At 40.8% G+C, this 21,036-nt stretch overlaps 1 protein-coding gene across 1 annotated transcript in view; it reads right to left on the bottom strand.

The window, feature by feature from the left end:
* ADAMTS12 (ADAM metallopeptidase with thrombospondin type 1 motif, 12) overlaps window positions 1-21,036 on the bottom strand; it is a 154,829-nt gene that overhangs the window by 72,367 nt on the left and 61,426 nt on the right. Inside the window, exon 3 of the mRNA XM_010008766.1 lies at window positions 19,166-19,340. Within this exon, the coding sequence (XP_010007068.1) occupies window positions 19,166-19,340 (175 nt within the window). The remainder of the gene's footprint in view (window positions 1-19,165; window positions 19,341-21,036) is intronic.

Raw genomic sequence — 21,036 nt, 5'->3', positions numbered from 1 at the left:
CTGTCAAAATCCCAACTTATCAAACAGTGGAGTCACACCATTCTAATGCAGGATGAAGCTAAAAAGGGGCCTGTGTTGACTGATGCACTTCATCGGATACTGCAGCCGAGTGTGTCTGCTGTGCTTTACTTCTTTTGCTGGAAGGATGGAATGATCAATGTCCTGGGCCACTGGCATCAGGAGGTAACGGAAGAACAACACTGTAGAAAAGAGCTATGCCTGGAGATGCCTACATTTTGAAACAATGATTCTCCTTCTGCCTGAAAGGATGCTGAGGGAAGACCTTATTGCTCTCTACAACTGCCTGAAAAGAGGTTGCAGTGAGGTGGATGGTGGTCTCTTCTCCCCAGTAACAAGTGATAGAAAGAGACTAAATGGCCTTAAGTTGTGCCAAATGAAGTTTAGATTGGCTACTAGGAAAAATTTCTTCACTGAAAGGGTTATCAAGCCCTGTAACAGGCTGCCTAGGGCAGTGGTTGAGTCACCACTGCTGTGCATACCTAAAAGGCATGTAGAAGTGGTGCTCAGGGACAGTGATTTAGTGGTGGAATTGGCAGTGCTAGGTTTACAGTTGGACTCAATGATCTTAAGGGTCTTTTCCAAAGAAAATAGTTCTAGGGTTCTTGTCTCTAAGCTTGCATGCTGCAAGCACTACAGAACTCAGCAGTAAAAGAAAGTGTTGAAACTCTGGATGATCAGAGGGCTGGAGCACCTCTGCTACGAAGACAGGCCAACAGAGCTGGGTTTGTTCAGCCTGCAGAGGAGAAGGCTCTGGGGAGACCTTATATAGCACCTTCCAGTACCTGACAGGCCCACTGGAAAGCTGGGGAGGAACTTTTTACAAGGGCATATAGGGTGAGGAGCTATGGTTTTAAGCTAAAAGAGGATAGATCTACATTAGACTTTAGGAAGAAATTATTTCCTTTGAGGGTTGTGAGACACTGGAACAGGTTGCCCAGAGAAGCTGTGGCTGTCCCATCCTTCCAAGTGTTTGGCTTGGATGGGCCTGGGTTGGATGGGGCTTTGAGCAACCTGCACCTCCCTGGAGAGGACAGACTATTGCTCTGTACATCCAGGATGCTCATATTGTCTTTTTCAGTTTTGCATCAACCAAGGAGGACTCCCTCCACACATCTACCCTTCACAAACCCTCCTTCTACTAACACTATCACCACAAAACCTGTATGCACAGCGCTCTTTTGCCTGTTCATGCTCCTTCATGCAGAATTCAAAATGTCATGTGAGTTTGTAAGAGCCTCCTCTAGGTCTCCAAGAGCCAACATAAGCATCCACAGGAACTCCTCTCTGGCTCATTATTTCCCTTCAGGAAACACAGCAAAACTAGTAATTTGCATCCCTCTGTGTTTGCAAATGTTCACTACAGAATCAGCTGGGGACAGCTGCTCCTGCTTCCTCTCATGGAGAGATAGGAAGTCAGAGGCAAATACACATAGGCAGCACAGAGCAGCCATGAGATGCCACCACTTCTCTATTTCCTCAGTGTGTTGCATGGTCCCAAACCAGCATGCAGCCTCCCTGCAGGCTGCAGCCCTGCTTCAGCTCGTGGCTTCACCCTCACGCAGAAAATTCCAAGTTAACAAGAGCTGCATCTCAGCAGTTTGGTTTACAGCTGTCTGTGAAAAGCATGGCTGCTGAACTAAACCTATTTCACATCACCTGTCTCTGTTCTCCTGCTTGTCCCAAATTCTTTGCATTCTTCAGTGCCTCTTGTCCTGACCAATCTCTTCTCTTCCCGAACCTCAGACTCCCCTGACTGAATGCTCTGCAAGGCTTCTGCTTAGCTGCAACTCCCATGCACAAGCTCAGGTATCCATAACTCACCATGCCATTTTTAGGGCCAACGCTCTCTCTCTCAGATGTCAGCACACTCTGCTCCAACACCTCTGCTTGAACCTGTTCTGTGACAAAGACAGCTCAGAAAGTGCTGCTCAGCTCATCCCCCAGGAAGCTCCAGATAGTGAAGCAAGCAGACAGGTGCACCTGTCAGATCTTCTTTAACCTTGTAGATTAAAAATCCATATTCCCCTGGCTAAAAAGTTAAATCATGGAGAGATTTTTCAGCTGGGGAAAGCACTAACTTTGCTTTGCAAGTGGCAGATTTTGTCAGCTGTATTAGTGACACAAGGGTTACAAAATACGGGACCACAGGATAGAACGCCAGGTCAAAAACATCTGCCAAGTCCCAGGTGAACTGTGGAACGAATCACAACACTGAGACAGAGCCCACTTACATATACATGGGCTCACTGAGGACAGAACAAACACCAGAAATACTTACACACGAATTCAGGTCTTCTAAGTTGTGTCAAAACCATATGGGTCACCAACTTGATACAAGGTCTACATCTTCCTAACCTGCCTGCCAGCCCATGGTACAGATCCTTCTCCAGACATCCTACTAGGTACCATGAATGAATGGTACATGTATAGAGTCTCTTAAAAAACCCTAACAGCTACTGAGTAGTTGCCCTGGGGTAGTTTCTTGTACTTAACTAAGGAGGTTCATGTACTCCAGATAAAGCTTGCTGTCATGAGGAAGGCTCACAGTCTAAATAAGCTCTGTAAATAAAAAGGAACTTAGAAATACTCTGTAATAATGGGACTGGCTTGAGCTTCCAAATCACATACTGTGTTAAATGAGCCAATTTGCTCTTCATTATCTCCACTGAATTCTGGAAGTCAATAACATTTCTTTCCATCTCAGCTATTATTTCTAGAAACAGTAATTCTGAAGAGGTTTTGTTTTTTTTTTATGTGGGCAATATTACTGTATTTCACTGTGTCTTCTCCTTACAGGTGCTCATCTCATTGTTTTCTACACATCGGGATTATCGCTTACAGCACCTTAAAAGATATTGCATTTCCTCTTTCTTTTTAATTCTATTATTTGTTTCATTCATTCCCAGATAAAAAGACAACAAAACCCGATGGTATTTTTTATGCTAACATCTTGGAAAATTATAGGAGGAGACTAAAGTTAGCAGTGGCATTACGTATGGTTCATATTTCAATTAACTAGTCTCTACTATTGTAATTGACCACCTTGAGTAAAAGGCTGTCCGAAATCTTCTGTAGCAGGGCTTCTTGATCACTAATGATCCACAAAGCATCTACAAGACAATAAAAAAAACTTTAGCATTTCTACACATGTGAGAAAGCCAACAAAATAAGAGCCTTAGAAGATCACTCAGCTGACTTTTTTAGATGGGCATAAATGAAAATGGTTCAAAATAAATATTTTTCATTTCCAAAAAAAATTGGTCCTATAACTAAAAAAAGGCTCAGAAACACTATTTCCTAACAGCGGTTAGTAATGCCTGGCATTCTTGATTTGCTGTGAGTTAGCATGGAGGGTTGTCCTGGTTTGAGCCAGGATGAAGCAAATTTTCCTTTTACTGACTTTTTTTTTTTCCTTCAGTAAGCTTTCTTGTAACTAGCAACAGTGTGTTCTGCTAGGCTGGTAAGACAGTGGAATGTTTTTCTAACTACTGAGGCTGCAAGGCCGCACCTGCACTCTGCAGGCTCAGCCACTATGGGCAGATCTGTGACCCCCCCTGTAGGAGGCTGAGTTAGACAGACAGCAAAATTGGCCAAAGATATTCCATTCCATATATCTACGTAAACTCAGAGGAAGGTCAGAGATCAGAGAAGACAACTCCCTTCCTTCTTCTTCTTCCCTTCTCTTCCGTCCGTGGCCGGCATCCGGGCAGGACTCTGTTCATCCATCACCGTCTACCCTTAGGCTCCAGCTCTCCAACCCTCATCACTCTGTGCTTTCTCCAGCAGCAGCTCCGAGATTCCTCGGGACTCTTCCCAGTTCAGGGAAGTGCTGTGGGAGTTGCTGGGGGTGGGGTGAGGCGAGAGGCTTTTGCCCATACCTGAATGTATCTGTATATAATTGTATATATTGTCTTGTATCATTCATTAGTGTTTTAATTAAAGCTGTGTAGTTTAGTTTTCAATCCAGCCAAGTCTCTCTCTTTTTCTCTCTCCTTCCCTACCTGGGTGGGAAAGGGAGGGGATCGAGAGCACTGTTGTCGGACCTGAGTCAAACGGTGACAAGGGTATTCCTGGAAATAGCATAATAGCATTAATTTCTGACATTACTACTATGTTTAAATGGTTGTCTCTACAGCTGTAGATTAAAGTGACTGAGAAAGTGCTATTCTGGCATATGAATACTCTATAGAGCTAAAGAAATATCTTCAGCCTGCTTTTTCTGCCACCAAAAAGTCAAGTCAACTGAAGCTGTTCACAAATTAATGTTAATATCTTAAATTAAATCAGTCATAGAAACACTGTAAAAGTCAAATGGCCAACCCCCTGGTCAGATCTTGGCAGCCAAAGCAGAAATCACTCTTGAAAGCTCACTTTCATATTCCCATATGGAGAATTAATCCCACTTGATTTTTGTATTTTGGAGTGACAAAGACCTCCACTACTCTAATATAACCAGCTTATTCCTACTTGACCCTCAGCTAGAAAAATCGTACGCCCTTGGTTTTCTGTGAATGGCATCCTTACATTTCTAAGCCATCCTTGCAGAGCTCAGCAGCCTCCCAAGAGAGATGCTCTTCCAGAGCACAGAGCACTTGCCACTAACATGGTCCCTATCCATTTTGTGTGCCATGGATATATAATGCCACTCCTGAAACTTAATGGAGCAAAACAGCACTCCAACCTCTCAAGCATTCTTCTTCTCACACAAAAAAACCCCACCATCAAACCCAAGAATTTGTCTCATCAGGCTTTGCCTACTCCAGTACATGAAATACAGTTGAAGAATGACAATCATGGAACTTGTTTGCCTGCTCTTTTGAAGTGAATGGTTCCTGGCTTGACCTCAGTAAGGACCAACAAACATGTTCTCAGTCAATTCCTGTGCATGGCACAGCAGTGGACACAGGCCAGGAGTCACCCTCAGTAGTCAGGATCTGGCCACTCTGTTCAGAAAGCTAAGAAAATTTAATGTGTGTAGACAGACTGTTCCTTACTACTTGGCAGCAATGTCAAGGAACAGCAGAGTGTTTAGTTTACTAGCCAACTGTGGTCTCACTGTGTAGGAACAGTGTTTGCCATCAATATCTACAGTGTCACGGTACCAAGAGTAAATGCCAGCTGAGCACTCACCCTTCCATTAAAAAGTAACACTGCAAACTATAATATATCATGTTTGGAATACACTGGCACTTTTTCAACATTCATTTCAAGTAAAGGTATTAAAGAGAATTATTTATTTATGTTCATCATATTAACTGCCTGCCTTTGTGGCTGTTCTACATGTTTACATGTCAGGCTTTTGCTGCACATTCTGATATTTGGTTACTATTTTCCAGGCATTTTTATCATTCAGTTGCTCAAATATGTTACATTTCTACAAAGTTATAGTTTCTAGTTCAGCTTTCAAAATGCACAGCTTAAATTGTGACATGTTTCAAATAACCTCTTTCAAGGTGTCAACAGAGGTTACTGGATACCCATGTGCATGGGGAAGAGAAGCACTTAGTTGAAACCACCCCAACTGGCATTCCTTTATTCTTTGGCAGTAGCAAGACAGAAACCTTGGGTAGATTTCAAGAAGACATATTCACCTACTTTAACTTTTTCAGATGTGAAAATAAATCAAGAATTCAGCTAAAAATGTCTTTCCAAGACTGAATTTGAGAGTTCTCCAGCTGGAACATACCAGTCCTATTATAAAGCACTGGAGAGAAACAGGTAATTGCACACCCAAACATAAAACAGGTAAAATTACAAACAAAAAAAAAAACCCAACACAAAAAACCAAACCAACCAAACCAAAAACACACACACACACACAAAAACCACACCAAAAAGAGTAAAGAGGGCTATTGACAGATCTTTGTATTTGCAGACTTGACTGCTTAAGAAATAATTTGACTCAAGATTCTGAACGTCTAAGTAAAAATGCATGAGGATGTGTTTACTTACATAAATTAATGAAGCACCAATTAAAATATACATGGGATTATTTCACTGACCACTGACAATAAGAATTTCCTGGTCTTATAGCTGATAGTAAGCCCTAGTTGAAGTAAGACGGGACTCCATATTTTTCAAAACTTACTAGAATGTATCCTCTGTCAGCCACAGAGTACCTACTGTACACATCAAAGAAAATGTATCATAATTTAGCAAAACACACAGAGAGAGAAGGAGGTGAAAGAAACATACTCTAAAACCCAATTAAGTATTTTGAGCACTACTCATAACTTTTAAACAAGTTTTTTCAGTCATCCAAGGAACTGAACAGATGGTCCATTAGTATTCTGTATATAATTTTCCATGCTTTGTTTTAGCACTGCATTTCAACATTTTATTTAGTTCATGGATATAAATATGCCCCTTTTCAGCTTTGTTTCCCCCCAGATAGTTACTTACAGGTAACAGGCAGCATGTACTAAAAGGACCAAAAAGGAGTTTCAAAATCTAAGAAGCAACACAGCAATCACTGCTTTCCAAATACTCCAAAAACCCGTTAAAAATATGTGTCTCGGGCTGTTACCAAAGCAAAGATTAAACCCCAACCTGGTATTTGTATTTGCTATTCTCTGTGTTACAGCCATTCTCAGGAATTCTCCAGTGCTTTCATTCTACAGACTGTACCTGCTCATTAAGGTAAGTTTTCGCAGTGCTTCCCATGCCCTTCACCCACAGCAGCTCTTGCACACCCACGTCACCACTTCTACACCCAGGATGGTCTGCCCTCTGCTTTCTGGTGTCCTGCAGCAAACTAGTAACTAACTGTAAGCAAAGGAAGATCTGTATATCTAGAAGGAACAACTGTCTCCATACCTTCCCCTGTGAGGTGGTATAAAATATACTGTGTGGAATACGCAGCATGAGTAAAGAGCAAATAAAGCTGACTTGTGCTTCCAAAATTAAGGGAAAGGAACACCACCTAGCAAACATGTCTTAGCTGACAGTTCAGCTTCACCTCTTCCAGGCTGTCACTGTGCCTGTCCCACTCTCATCTCAGGATTTCCAGATCTCTTGGATATGTGGCAATACCAAAGTCTTTTCCAGGGCAAAAACCAAGCCTAAGAGAAAATTCAGAAGCATCTTTAACCAGTTCAGCTACTACCATTGAGTTTTACCACACAAAAGCCTAGAAATGACACATCAGTCTGGAGATACATATAGACAGCAATATTCAGAAAACACTTCTCTGAACTAACAGAGCAAACTGATACATAATACCATTAATTTTATAACAGAGCTTATTAGCTGCTGTAACAGACTGCGTAAGTCCAGATGTTTGCCTTGTAACATTACATTTACAGGATCTACATTTCAACTGCTTTTTTCCCTTTCCTTCCTTCCTCTAGGATTATGGAGAAAACAGTACTTTTCCCAGATATCACTTAAAGACTATCATGACTTAATTTCATTATGAAGGGCTGGTGAGAAGCAGGATGGGGGAGCAAGGGTGGAAGCTGGCAAGAGTGGCTGGAGCCTCTTCCTTTGCTCCCCAGCCATTCTTAGAAATACCCAAAGCAAATCAACACTTCCCTAAAATACTATAGCACATTCAACCTTCTTGGCACTATCATAGGAGATGGAATTTGAAAACAAGATGGTGGATTGGGCAGGGCTGGGTACCAGGTCTTAAGTCAATGAAGAGTCTCATTTTCTCAGTCTTCCAATCTTCATGCACATATCTGAAGACCTTCAAGCTAGAGGCATGTCACAGACACAGAGGCTGAGTACTCATGTATGCACCACCCATCAGTAAGTGAACATTTCCTGGCACAGCCATTTGTTATACATGCAAAACAGTTCTCCCATAACTCCAGAAACTTAACATCTTTGAAAAAAGTATTTCTCAGTTTTTAATGTTCCAAAGATAATTTAAGAAACTTAAAGTACCCCAACTAAATTAATGTGTAGTTTATGTTGTAAAATAGAAATGTCTACTTACTGAATACATCTTTCAAGTGGTAGTTGAACTGTGCTTTTCAATTAATGTGGTTTTTATTCAGATGACTAAGGGAGAGAAGAGAATGACACTTCTGGAATTAATCTTGAAACAAATTCCTATTCTTTCAGGGTTCAATATGGTATCTTTAAGAAAGGCTGCATACACTATAACCTTCTTATCTCTGGGCTTATGCAACTGAGTTTATTTGGTTTTCCTCTGAACCAGCTGTTGTTTTTTCCATTCCACTTATCCACTGTATTTAAAATATGTCAACCCCTCTAGCATGCTCAAAGGAAAAAACACATGCTAGCACTCCAAGGGGCCGCGCCTTGTCCTCTGTTGAGGCCAAATTGTAATTCAGATGAGGTTACCAGAGCAGCCTTCAAAGCCTAAGACCCAACCCTGCTGGGCTTCTGCAGCAAACATTAGCAAGACAAGAGCAGCTCCCACATGGCAGGACTCAGCACCTCAGCCTTGGCCTGAGAAGGGGTTGGTCAGTCTGGGAATTAGCAAGAAGTACTGCTAATGTGACATCTTGGAAATCTCACACATACTGCTTTTGATGTTCTCTGTTCTTAGAAGCAGGTCCTAATAACAATTTACAACTTCATGACAGCTTGAATGATGACTGTGGAGGTTCTTCTGCTCCAACTCAGAACAGAATATTTCATTTTTGCCTGATTAAGCACCCATGCACAGTCACTAGCTATTGAGCCAGCAGAGCAGGGACAGCTCATCACTCAGCTACTCTATCCTGCAGGTGGGGAGAGCTGACAAAGGCAACTGCTGGATGTTGCAGGGCAGGCAGCCAACAGTTCCTCTGCATGAGGGAAGTTAAAGGCTCTGCTACCACCAGGCACCTGGCATGAGCAGTTCTCTTAGGGTAACACTATCTCGAGGTTACCAGTGCTACATTCAGGTCTCAGAGTACCACTGCATGGGCTAAAGGATGCTTCCAGTGATTTTTCCTGTCTATTCCAACTTCCTATCAGAGATTGGCTGTCAGAGATACTGTAACCTGTTGGACCTCATAATCCCATTAATTTGCTTCCATTTTTGTTGTGCATGGAGTGGAGGTTCACCATTAACATCCACTACAATTAACTGGTCTCCCTGTGGTGTGCTGCCTACAAAAAACTATGCCAAAATCCTTCACAGACCGGAGCTATTTGGGCCCTCACAGTAAAAAGCAAAGAAGGGGGAAAGTGCTTAGAACTGGGTTTGAGCTTTGAAATTTGCACTGTTGTGGACAGAGAAAGCCCTGTCAACAGACTCAGCCTAAAATGACAATCTGGTTTTATTTGCAGAAAGTCCCTGGTTCCTCTTCTTTCCAGGTAGCCTTGAAATTATAAAGGTATGTAAACACGAAGAACCAGAAAGAGAGAAAAATGCAGACAGGTTTGCCTGAAAGAAACATCCAGCTCACACATCATAAAACAGCATGATTAAGTAGAGCTTAAGAGCAAAAAATATCCACCAAAATAGATAATTATAGATAAAACCATGATACATCCATTAGCTGGGGAAGGGACTGTTCGGTATTTCACTCCCAAAAGTCAGGATTATTTCTGTTTGGACAACTTTCAGCTGTCTGCCAGTGTTACTGACCCAGGCTTTGCAGAAAACCCCCTTTTACTGCCCTTCTTCCCCACTACCGCTCTGGTAGATGAAATTTTATCCTTCTCTTCAACTTCCATCTCCTTTGCAGAAGACATGACTGACAGAAGTGCCACATTGAAAAGAAAATACCATAAAGCAGAGAGTGGTTCAGTGAATGTTTTACCTGGATAATGTCAGGCAAATAATATAGAAAATGTCAGGTACGATCCCTTGTTAAAACTGCAGCACCTGAAAGGAGACTTTGATCTAAATCTAACCTCCACAGAGCTGAGGGGAATCCAGACTGAGGGCTCAACTTACAATAGTGCCAATCACAGGGAAAGGAGTTTGATTCAGCTTGTCTTAGAGCTCAGGCAAGCAAAAAACTTACTGCTAATTCTGACTTCAATGGAGTGAAAGTGTCAGACTGAAGTTGTGTTTTAATTGTGTTTTTAAAGTATTTAAAATACAAAGAGTGTCTCTCTGCAGATTCAACTCAAACACTGATTTGCAGCTGAGCAAAGTATTAGACAAGACCTTTTTAAAAAGGGCACAGACCAAAGACAGCTTTGAATTAAACAATTTTTTAAAAGAAAAGAATAAAGGACATGAAGGCTTTGGACTTTCTATTTTGCTCAAAGATTCCTTTTTAGGGCAGTGTTTCTTAAGACTGCTTAGAACAGTTTAGAAGAGACTTTAATTAAACAGTCTAATTTATGTGCACAGAAACGTCAGCATTAGTTTTTTAAAGAGGACAGGAATCATAGAATCACAGAATGGTTTGAGTTGGAGGGGACCTCAGAGATAATCTAGTTCAAAACCCCCTGCATGGGCAGGGACACCTTCCAGTAGACCAGGTTACTCAGTGCCCCATCCAACCTGCCCTTCAACACTTCCAGGCTTGGGGCTTCCACAACTTCCCTGGACAACCTGTGCCAGATTCTCATTACCCTCTCACTACAGAATTTTCTCCTAATGTCTAATCTAAATCTCCCCTCTTCCATCTTTAATCCGCTACCCCTTGTCCTCTCACTACAAGCCCTTGTAAAAAGTCCCTCCCCAGCTTTCCTGCAGTCCCTTCAGGTACTGGAAGGCCACTATAAGGTATCATCAGACCCTTTCCTTCTCCAGGCTGAAAAACCCCAACTCTCTCACTCTCTCAGTCTACTCTCCTTGCAGAAGAGGTGCTCCAGCCCTCGAACTGTCTTCATGGCCCTTCTTTGGACTCTCTCCAGGAGCTCCACGTCCTTATGTTGAGGGCCCCAGAACTGGACACAGTACTCCAGGTGGGGTCTCATGAGAGCCAAGTAAAGGGAGAGAATCTCCTCCCTTGACCTGCTGGCCACTTCTTTCAATGCAGCCCAGGACATGATTGGCTTTCTGGGCTGCAAGTGCACATTTCTGGCTCATGTTGAGCTTCCTGTCAAACCATCACCCCCAAGTCCTCATCCAGACTGTTTTCGATTCATTGTCCACTCAGCCTGTATTTGTGCTTGGGACTGATCAAACGCAGGTGCAGCACCTTGCACTTGGCCTGATTGAACTTAATGCAGTTTTCATAAGTCCACCCCTCCCTCCTTTGCACCATGTTGACCTCATATCACACTTAGGTGTTGTCAGCAAACCAGCTGAAGGTGCACTCAGTTTCACTGTCCATGTCACCAACTTCCTTTTTTCAGCCAAGCCACATGATTACATATTGCTTGCTGAAAACCAGAAAGTGCAGGAGAGGCCATGGCAAAAAAATCAATATTCCATTTTTTGCTCTTTCATATAGAAAGCTTGACATATAACAAACAGCTCCACAGTGTCTTCAAACAAGTGTAGCATTTAAGGACATAACCTAAAAAAATTCTCTACATCTTCCAGCTTAGCAATCTTCTGGTTATGTTTTTTTGCATGAAGGTGGATGCCTATCTTTGTTGGACAATTCCTCTTTCTTGGGGGAAAAAAAAAAAAAAAAAAAAGTGTATGTATTTCTGTGTGATCTTTAAGTGAATAGTGACCCTCCAGTCTGGTATTTACACACAGTTTTTTCAGGGCAGTTCAGTAATAGCATGCAGTATACAGGTATTATTTGCAAAGATATCCTGCAAGAGGTAATCTTTACTTAAGAACTGTGAAACTGAGGAACAAACATGACCCTATTAGAACTCTTTTCAGCATATCAAACCCAGCTAGCCAGCCCAGTAGCTCATGAAATCTGTGTTGAGGCAGATCTTTGTTTTCAGCAATGAAATGAAACAACAGTTCAGACATAAAAATCTGTGTCAGAAATGACACCCTGGACTTTCAAAATATGTTCTTTGCAGACTGATGTCTAGTGAAAGTGCATCTACTGAAAACAATGTCCAAAGCTACTCTGTATTGCCAGAAATTAATTATGAGAATGGTCCACACAAGCATCCATCACTAAAATTGAGAACTCCATCCTACATTCAGCAGATAATCAGGAGTGCAAAATAGGACCTGTGCACCCCAGAACATGCTACCAAGTAATTATGTTTGGAAAGAGGTAAGTCTAGATATGGTTCCACTTCTCCCTAAAAAGAGGAGCTTACAGTTCCTGACAAGATGACTGAAGTACTGGTGGATAGAAAAAAAAATCTTATAACCTTGTGAGTTACACAGCTCCCTTCATTCCCAACAAATCTAAAATCTAAAATCTATGCTGAGATGAGTATTATAATCTCCTTTTAGGACAGTTTATCTAGAGGAGTCTCTCCACATACACAAACTGCATGCAAATTCTAGCAGATGATGGGAGTATCAAGTGAAGACCACCAACCCCAAGCAAGGAAGGGACAAGCTGCGCTTAATGCAGAAAAACTGTGCTCAGACGCCTGTCTGAAGTGGGTTGTGTATGACAGAAGGCTGCCAGAGGCTCATCAGGGATTAGTAGACTTTGGAGAAATTAATTGTGAACACTGAGCCCATATCACTGCATTAGCCCCACAGCACAAATCCAGCACTTCTCAGAAGAATTAGAAATCCGTGATCTGCCCAGAAATAATAAGGTAATTGTGGTTTCTTTTTAGAAAGTTCACAGAGAGTTCAATACGACTGAGAGGTCTGGCACTAAACAAACTGAAGGCTGAAGAGCCTTGCCAGTATTACTCAGGTCAAATGTTCAGAGCAACTTTTCAAACTCCTGCAACAAAAAACGTTTCCTAAATGCAGCATTCTGAGTTTTCTATTTCAGCTGTAGAAATAAGGTCTACAATTGTTCAAGGTTAGTGTTATCCTACAAAAGAGAAAGGGATGGCATGCTACATATAACAACTTAATTTTAAAGGTTGCTATTGCTCTCCAAATCAATACTGCAGCATTTACACTACCAAAGCATTTGTTTACCCAATCAATGGCAAGACGTTAAAAGTGCAATAGCATCACACACAGTTTGGTAAGGAAAGCTGTAAGCAGAGAGCAAGAGCAGAATACAACAGTACACAATTAGAAATGCTGAACTAAATTCAGTCTGGATCTAGACTGAGATTTCTCAGTCTGGAGAGGGGTTAAGTAAACTTTGAACGAAGATATGGAAGAGACCACAAACTATCCTTTAAACTACAGGAAAGCAAGGCCAGCAAGCAAGCATGCTGTAGAAAACACGCTTTCCAGTGGAACAGGTACTGAACACAAACACAAGTGATGAAGATTTTTCCCTCCTCATCGTTTTGACACATTATTTGGAAAACATCCAGTCACACAAGTAAAATGTACCTAGTCATTGAGCAAGGAAGCATATCATGTTTCACATTACTGGGTGGCAATAAGTACTATTATCACATTGTAACTCTTATCTTCTGTTTCCATGTTCTTCTCCCTTACCTCCTGCACAACACAACTACTTATGGAAAGCATCTTTTAATTGAGTAGGAGCTAGTGAAATACTGAAGGTTAAGTTCCAATGGAAAAGAGAAAATGAGAAAATTATCAAGGAATGGGAAAGCAGGTGCCACCACTCTTTCAACATTGAGCCTTCTCTGGCCTCTTACCAGCACAGGCTTCAGATCCACTTGGAGAAAGTTCTAGTTTTGCCTCTATGCTCATTTAAATGGAGAGAGAGAATGGCATAAAATACGGTATTTTATTTCTTTCTCCTCTACTAATATTTCTACAGCCTGCAACTACTGCCTAGGCAGCTCCCCAGGTCAAAGACAACATTTCGGGATAAGATGAATCAGCCTTTGACAACTACTGTTCTACTCGACTAACTATAAAAGGAGCCAGCTTGTAACACAGCTAGATTAAATTCAAGTAATTAAGTGCAAGGCTAATCAAGTTAAGAGAGAAGAACTATGTTGTGTGACCTTAAAACCTGAAATTCAAATAAGAGTAAACAGAATATGATAATTAGTAAATCGAAGTTTTCTAAAAGTAACAAAATAGTAAATATCTGTATGCTAATGCAAACTAGAATCCTTTCTATTTAACAACTGGTACACATTTGCACCTGTTCCTTTCTTATAAGTAACTAATTTTTAACAGCAAAGTGAAATGAACACAGAAGTCTTCTTAAATTCCTATGTTACAGGTTAGAAAATCCAGGTTGAAGGATTCTTTTATCTTGACACAGAATCCAGATGTCTTAGAAACAGAAGAGGACTCTTCCTTTTTCTGGAGAAGAAGGTACACAACAGTAAAAAAAAAAGAAATGTCTAGCTTATCTCTGATTAGCTTCTAATAAACTCCAGATAGCAACTGAAAAAAACCCAAGTCTTTCTTAAACCTGAAGGAAAATTAGAGTCTTCTGCTGTCATTTCATGAGCTTGTTTGGGATGGAAAAAATCTCTTGGTACCAGTTAGCAGTAACTGTTTCATCCAAACGAGCAATCATGTCTTCATTTCACAGGCATCCCACCCCTGAAATGTTAAATCTCCTGCTGTCTGCACAAGTAGGCACTCAATATTTTCAGTTCAATGCAGCCTGTTCCAGAGTTGAGAGACACTTCATGTACTTCTGCCAGCTGTTTGTTGTTCCTGCTTTAAAATAGAGGTCATTCTGACTGAATTAACTACTCACTCTTTTTTATTGCAAGCATCTTTAAAACAGCTCAGTAGACCCTGTTCGTGGAAAGCAGAGGGATGCAGCAGGGAAAGGTGCTCTTCTCTCAACATTAAATTAATCTCAGTTACTACAATTATATGTGTGATCTTACCATCCTAAGAATAATAGTTTCTGTGTTCTTGACAAACTAATTAAACTATGCTGAAGAGTAAATTATGTGGTTAAATACCAGATTTTAAAATACTGGGAAAATGTCAGCATCTTTCTTTAAAAGATAAAGAACCTACACAGCATGTATCAGGGGTTCTGTCAGAAAGCAAAGCTACTTACACTGGCCACAATGTTCTTCCAAAAAAAGATGCTTTCAGCATAAAAGTGTTCTGGGTTTTCTTCCCCTCCCTCTTCCAAGTGGCTAAACAAAGGACTTCACTGTACAAAGCCAAGACTAACAGTTTATGCTGTACACTTGCAGACAGAAAAACCGAAGACGATTCTCTGGCACTTTCTGGTTTGGCAGGATTTTTGGTAGTGAGGGAAGGGCCCCAGGAGTGGCTTCTGTAAGAAGCTGAGAAGTTCCCCCAAACCAGCCAAGGAACTGAGATAAGGCCTGAGCAGAGGAGCACTTAAAGGAAAAGAAGAGCCGTGCTGGGGAAGGATAGCGGTGCTGGTGGTTCGTGAGGAAGAAGGGGAAGAAGGTGCCCAAGCAGAGGTTTCCCTGCAACCCAAGGTGAGATGGCAGCTGTGCCCCTGCACTCACTGAGGAACGTTCCCTGGGGGCGCCAGGAGGGGTGAATGTGGATTTACTGCCAGGGAACTTGGATCATGCAGCTGTGGAAGACCCCACACCAGGGGAAGTGACTGTTCCTGAAGCAGCCTGTGATTCTGTTGTGGGAAGCTCAGGCTGGAGCAGCTCCTGACCTTGTGGGAAGGATTCATGAAGGAGTGGAGAACTCTCTTCCATGGAAGGGACCCCGTGGAGAAGCAGGAAAGAACTGTAAGGAATCCTTCTCCCTGAGGAGGAAGGAGCAGAAAGAACCACCAGCCTATGAACTGACTCTAAATGCCATCCCTATCCCCCTGTGCTGCTGGGGGGAAGGAGGGAGAGAAACTGGGAACAAAGTGATTTGGGCCCAGGAAGAAGGGAGGAGTGGGGTAACATATGCAAGATCTGCTCTGTCTGTGTCCTGTGTGCGTGATTAGTGAGAAATTAAATTATTATTTTTTTCCCCAAGTTGAGTCTGTTCCATCTTGCATTATATTTTGGAGCACTGTCAAGTTTCTAAGATAATCTATTTAGAAAAACAAAACAAATCCCCAAATCCCTGTGTTTCCTCTCCTACAGGCACAAAGGATTAGAAAAGTTGCTCAGAGACATTTTTCATTTATCATTTTTGCTATTTCTCACACAGATTTCAAATGATACAGTAAGACAGCAGCCTGCAGTGTACAGTATCATTATGCTGCTTTCACGATTAGCACGCAGTTTTGCAAGAAGCTAATGATTGAGTCATCTGGCATTTGCCTAAGCAGCAGTAGAAGTGTACAGCAGAAACTTAAGTTTTAATTTATATCATTTATCACAATGATTTCTCTCCAAAAACCTGAAACTGTTAAGGATGCCACAAATTATAAAATAATTTGTATAATCATTGCAGGAGCACAGATATGTAACTGATTACTGTATGTAGATGAGACAGAGGACAAGCAGGTTGGAGCCTGGAGATCTATGTGGTTGTTGCCACAGTAAATGCTGCACAGGGCTTCTTCCAAAACACTACATGGTCCTTGCATTAAAAAATAAAGGTTGAAAAATATGGCATCCTCTGCCTCTCCCCTCCCACACTAATTCCTCTCTTGACTTTGCCTGTAGAATTAGTCTTTATATTCCCTGCCTGATAGGTAGGTTAGTTCTGGCTAAAGGATTACCATTATCACCACCCAGCTTTGTGCACTGACTTGAAAACATTCAGGTGGTTCAACTTTTCCAAGCAAAAATCATCACCTCATCTTAGCCTGGGCACACAAAGAGTTTCTCAAGAATAAGATTTATAAACTACTCTATTGATTTAGCTCATTTCTAAAAAATCGAACAGAATCAGACATCAAATTTTAAAAAGCAGACTCTGTATGATGAATCTCAGTCCACAAGGTTAAAATACTTGATTTTGAAAACCAGCTCCTACAAGAAATATGACAGACAACCCTTCACCATTTAAGCCTCAGCTCAGTGGGGGGGGCAAAGCTAGGGCTGAGACTACAACATGGTCATGACATATAATCTGTAAAATAGACTTTATTTCTACAGCTAAATGTGAACTGTAAACTGAAATTGGCTTTGCTTTAAAGTGATCCCAAAAAGAATTACTTTGGGCCACCTGTGATATCATGTGGGTGCACCAGACTTTAAAAGCACAAAGTGCTTGAGGTCTTGAAAAACAGGAAGCATCATTTTACCAGCCTTAAAATTTGTTAATACACCACACATTTCCCAAAGCCTGTGTAGTGATTATATCTAGCACAGAAAGTAAGAATTAACTCACTGTCCTTATTTGTTTTGTATTTCACTTTCAACAAGAGCAACTGCTTTCTGACCATGCATAATATAAACAGGAGGTAATACTGACTTCTTTTTCTACCCTTGCTGAAGAGCTGGCTACTAGAGAAGTGAGATAACAAAACATAACACACAAATCAAGGCCTTTAGATTAACCAATTATCATTATATTCTGCGACCCAAAGGGAAAAAAAAAATGCAATTAAGGAAATGCTTTTCCCCATGCACTTTTTCACACCGATTATTTAACTTTAGTGACTGTCAAACAGATTACTGCTTGACTAAAAGCAGACATTGCTTCTATAGGTTGACTGAGTCAGTTAAACATAGAAACATAAACAACAGTATATTACTTTGTTAATACATAAGACACCCTTTCTTAGTCTGGAATATCATGAACATACTGTTACCACCAGGAACAGTTTTGTCCCAGTGGAATGAACAACATTAGACAGGCAGTTTAAATTCAAACGCCTATTAAAGCGAACATAGCTAGTCTAAGTAATGAAATATCAGGAAAGTTTTGGTCAATTTTTCACAGGATCCAGGCCAGTCTTTTCCGGTCTCATTTTGCAGGACTTTGAAGGAAGACAGAAGAGGAAAAAAAGTGAGAGGCAGAAAGACAGCAGACTACACAAAGCAAGTACACAAAGCATGATCCCTGCTATCTCCTGTTTCTTCTCCATACTTTAAATTATTGCTTACAGGTGTTATTTCACACATAAAATAAACCTGGATGACAGTAAGGGAGAACACTTCCTCATTCTGCACAGGTAAATCTAAAGTAACTCCTCTCATGTACCCTAGCAGAAGAAACAGAAAACCAGGGAGCTATTTAAAATATAAGTCAAAACATAAATCAACATTAGATGTTCAGCTTGAGGCTTATCTGTCTAACAAGAAGATATATTTTTATTTTAGGAAAAATAATAAGGAACAGTATCCATATTAATTCTTACAGCTTCCCCTTATCCTCACTTAAGCAGCATCAAAGACTGAATAGCTACCTTCTAGCTACCAGCCTTCTAGTATCCCCCCAGTTACACAACTCTTGGTCAGCAAACACAAAGTGCAAAAGCAGGTGTATGACTGAAGATTATAACTCATCATTCCTCCTTTTTTTTTTTTTCTCTTGGAAAAGAACCAACCACTCTTTAACCATTAACCACAGAAAAACAGACAGAAAGAGGCCCCTGGGCTCTATTTGTATATAACCTGGGCCTTATTTATTTAGGTTTTTATTCATTCTCCCTACCAATACTGTACCTTTTCAAAAGTTTGTTGCAGACCCATCTTGAAGGCCTCAAACATTCTAGAACCAACACAAGATCTGTAAATTTTTTGTATGAAGTCAATGAACAATTGGTTTTATTAAATATAGGAATAAATTTTGTAATTATGAGAGGCCAACTAACCTCTACAAACACTCTTCCTTTCCAGGGTACTGTTTTAGTTTGTTTTCCCAAAAGACACGATGCTGAGTATTACTGCACCAATACTTAAGTTATGTTTATTTATGCTTCTACAAAAATCACCTTGCTGTTGATGCCTTGTAGTCCACTTTCAGAACAACCAAATCTAAGTCTTTAAACATTCTGGTAACTATGACAGAGAATATAAAAATCCTAAATTTAAACTATGGATTAGATGGGGAATATTTTATGGTAAGGACAGCAATTGCATGAAGTGAGAATATTTTATTAAAAATATTAATGGCTTCCTGTCATCCCAGTCTACTTAAGAACTCAAGTCAAACTCACTGAACAGTTCTGGCTGGAGAATAAAAACGAGGGGTAGAAAAGATCAGCAGTGTGAAAAACATTTCCCAGCAGTCATAAGAGGGATTTAAGTTTTCAGGAAGAAACCCAGGTGGGTGGCACCCATGATGTTTTGACAGAAATGCTCACATTTTGTATGATGTTTTTTTACAGAATTTTTAAAAAGTCTGGCAGAAGGAAAGCCATATAGCACTGGAAAAATAAAAGCTGCTTAAACAGGCACAGAAAGGAAACAGGCAGAAATCCAGCAATATTTGTACCATTCAATCCACATGCTTGTTCTTTTTCCATCAGGATCTCCCGTCTTCTCCTTAAAGCAGTTGGAAGGATATTTGCCCCATAGATAATATGGGGATGAGGTGTTCCCTCCTTCTGTGAATGCTTTTTAATGGGCTCAATGAAGTAGTCTCCATGGGGCAGATGGAAATATCCAGTCTGAAAATAAGCACAAAAGAGTTAATCTCTTCTGCTCAGTGCTGGAAGTCAAAATAAACACCTTTCATTTCATCACCCCTGAGCTTTTCTTAAGAGCCAGTCATCACACTGCAGAAATATGAAAACAACACATTTTTAATCATTTGCTTTGCTAAAAACATTCAGGTTGCTTTGTGTCTCAGAAAGGCATAGCAGCCCAATGGGGAACAGAAAAAAGACCATCTTCCTAATAACTTGACGTCCTGTATATAGAGGTAGAGTCTCCCATATCTGTACCAAGCCACTGAAAGGTCAAAGGTTAATTTGTCAAACATGATGCACTATAAAGAGAAGCATTTCTTCTAGTGTTTTACATCCATTCCCTGGAGAACAAGCCCTGAATAGAAGCTGTTTCATAAGCACCAAGCATAATGCTGCTCCTTGTGCAATTTCACAGTCAGATGACACAACTCATCAGATAGGCTGGACGATGTGGTTCACTCTCACTCAAGACTACAAAACCTCCCAGGTTCCAGAATTCCACTGGAAGAAACAAATAGCTTTTCATGAATTATAGCAAGCTATTGTGATCATACAATAGACCTGCATAACAAAGGCTGTCTCATTTCTCACACTGTTAACTTCTGTGTCACCTTCCCAGCTTTGACCAAGCTACGGGGCCTTTCGCATCCCCCTGGACTACACACGGTTAGGTCACACCTCCCTCTGACACGATCTAAGAGACACATGCAGCTGAGCATGCCTTAACTCCCTTGTATCTCAGCATTTTTGCCGGGATTGCTAACACCGTAAAACCATTGTACAGCCCTTCCACTTCAACATATACAAAGCAGCACTAAATCTAAAGCAAAGGATCTACTGACATCCCAACCCACAGTGGGGATGTGAGAGGAGATTGAGGTATGTCACTCTTATGGCTTTGCTTACTCTTCATTTTCTTCTCATGGTCACTGCAGCCTTCTTAACTTGCTCTGGAGTAGTAAAAAATGCAGCAGCTGTATGCAAACTTAGAAGGTCAGACAAATTTCAAAACCATCTTGAAACACTCCAAGGTCTTACAGCTTCCTTGGATGGCTGGGAAAGCAAGTATGAGAGTAGGGAGAAGAGGGAAGTCATATAAATGAAGGAAAAGCATTTGTAAAAGAGAAGCAACCATGAGCTCTATCTACTATCAGCCTAAAAGCAGCTCAGTGAAAATTCCACACAACGTCCTGGAAAGTCTCCTCTAGTGGACACATTCTGCCTCCACTCTGACTAACACAGGCTCAATATATCCCACAGCCAACTTGTACAAATAAAAAACTCTGACTGTCATTTCACAGAGTTTGCCCAACAGTTACTACGAGAAGAAACTCTTTCCTTCCAGTTTTCCAGTGCAAGACAAAGTTTAAAAGGAAGAGGGTTGGCCTTGTTTGAAGACTTAATTAAAACCAGAATGTTTCACAGGTATAAGACTCCAAGACACATATATTTGCTCATATAGAATTGCAATTAGTGGTTGGATGGTTTTTATTTCATTTTTAATAAAAAAACCCCAAGACTTCTGATTTTTAACTATTAAATAAAAAAACACAGAGATTTCTTCTTATATTATAAATCAAGGCTACTTTTGATATCAGAGCTGAGAAGCACTACAAGCACAAAAATTCCTGTGTTCAGATTGGATAAAGACGTCAGGCAAGCATGAATTTAAACA

This window comes from Chaetura pelagica, unplaced genomic scaffold (genome assembly GCF_000747805.2).
Source record: "Chaetura pelagica isolate M959 unplaced genomic scaffold, ChaPel_1.0 scaffold31, whole genome shotgun sequence".
In the NCBI taxonomy this organism is placed as follows: Eukaryota; Metazoa; Chordata; class Aves; order Apodiformes; family Apodidae; genus Chaetura; species Chaetura pelagica.
The sequence above is the reverse complement of the archived record's forward strand: the minus strand, read 5'-3'. Positions and strand labels throughout refer to the sequence as shown.